The 862-nt window shown below is 49.7% G+C and overlaps 1 protein-coding gene across 1 annotated transcript; it reads left to right on the top strand.

Annotated features, from left to right (window-relative positions):
* Positions 1–332: 332 nt before the first annotated feature.
* Positions 333–862, top strand: LOC102470384 (histone H3.3). The gene has a single exon (XM_006163125.3). It carries the CDS (start codon positions 410–412, stop codon positions 818–820), a length of 411 nt encoding a protein of 136 aa, XP_006163187.1. The 5' UTR covers positions 333–409; the 3' UTR covers positions 821–862.

The following is an 862-nucleotide window of genomic DNA, read 5'->3' as shown; positions in this document are numbered from 1 at the left end:
GCTGAACTATACGTTGACCAGGGACAGTTTAGACACTGCGTACGGAGGTAATGCCCAGCAATAAGGTGTGTACAGCAGAGAGTGAGTGCTGGTGCATCAGGGCGCCCGGGTGGGGAGGAAGTAGCACCCAGGGAAGTGGTCCTTGCTCCTCCCAGGTAGCCAAAGAGCTGATTCCTAACAGCTCAGGCTGTATCATGAACCTGCTACAAACGAACCTTTGTCATGGTATTAGCAAGATCTGCATCTTCTTATGTGGTTGTCTGTTGTTACTGTGTTGCTAAACAGAAATACCCAAATCTGGGTGTTTATAAAGAATAGAGGTTGGACCGTCGCTCTCCAACGCCAGCGCCGCCTCTAGCTCGCCGAGCTCCAACCGAAGAAGGTGGGTAATTGAGGAGGTCTCTTTACCATGGCTCGTACAAAGCAGACAGCCCACAAATCCACCGGTGGTAAAGCACCCAGGAAGCAACTGGTTACAAAAGCCGCTCGCAAGAGTGCGCCCTCTACTGGAGGGGTGAAGAAACCTCATCGTTACAGGTCCAGTACTGTGGCACTCCGTGAAATTAGACGTTGTCGGAAGTCCACTGAACTTCTGATTCGCAAACTTCCTTTCCAGCTTCTGGTGCGAGAAATTGCTCAGGATTTCAAAACAGATCTGCGCTTCCAGAGCGCAGCTATTGGTGCTTTGCAGGAGGCAAGTGAGGCCTACTTGGTTGGCCTTTTCGAAGATACCAACCTGTGTGCTATCCATGCCAAATGTGTAACAATCATGCCAAAAGACATCCAGCTAGCACGCCGCATACGTGGAGAACGTGCTTAAGAATCCACTATGATGGGAAACATTTCATTCTCAAAAAAAAAA

The sequence above is a fragment of the Tupaia chinensis genome, unplaced genomic scaffold, assembly GCF_000334495.1.
Source record: "Tupaia chinensis unplaced genomic scaffold, TupChi_1.0 Scaffold141399_1, whole genome shotgun sequence".
NCBI lineage: Eukaryota > Metazoa > Chordata > Mammalia > Scandentia > Tupaiidae > Tupaia > Tupaia belangeri.
The sequence above is the reverse complement of the archived record's forward strand: the minus strand, read 5'-3'. Positions and strand labels throughout refer to the sequence as shown.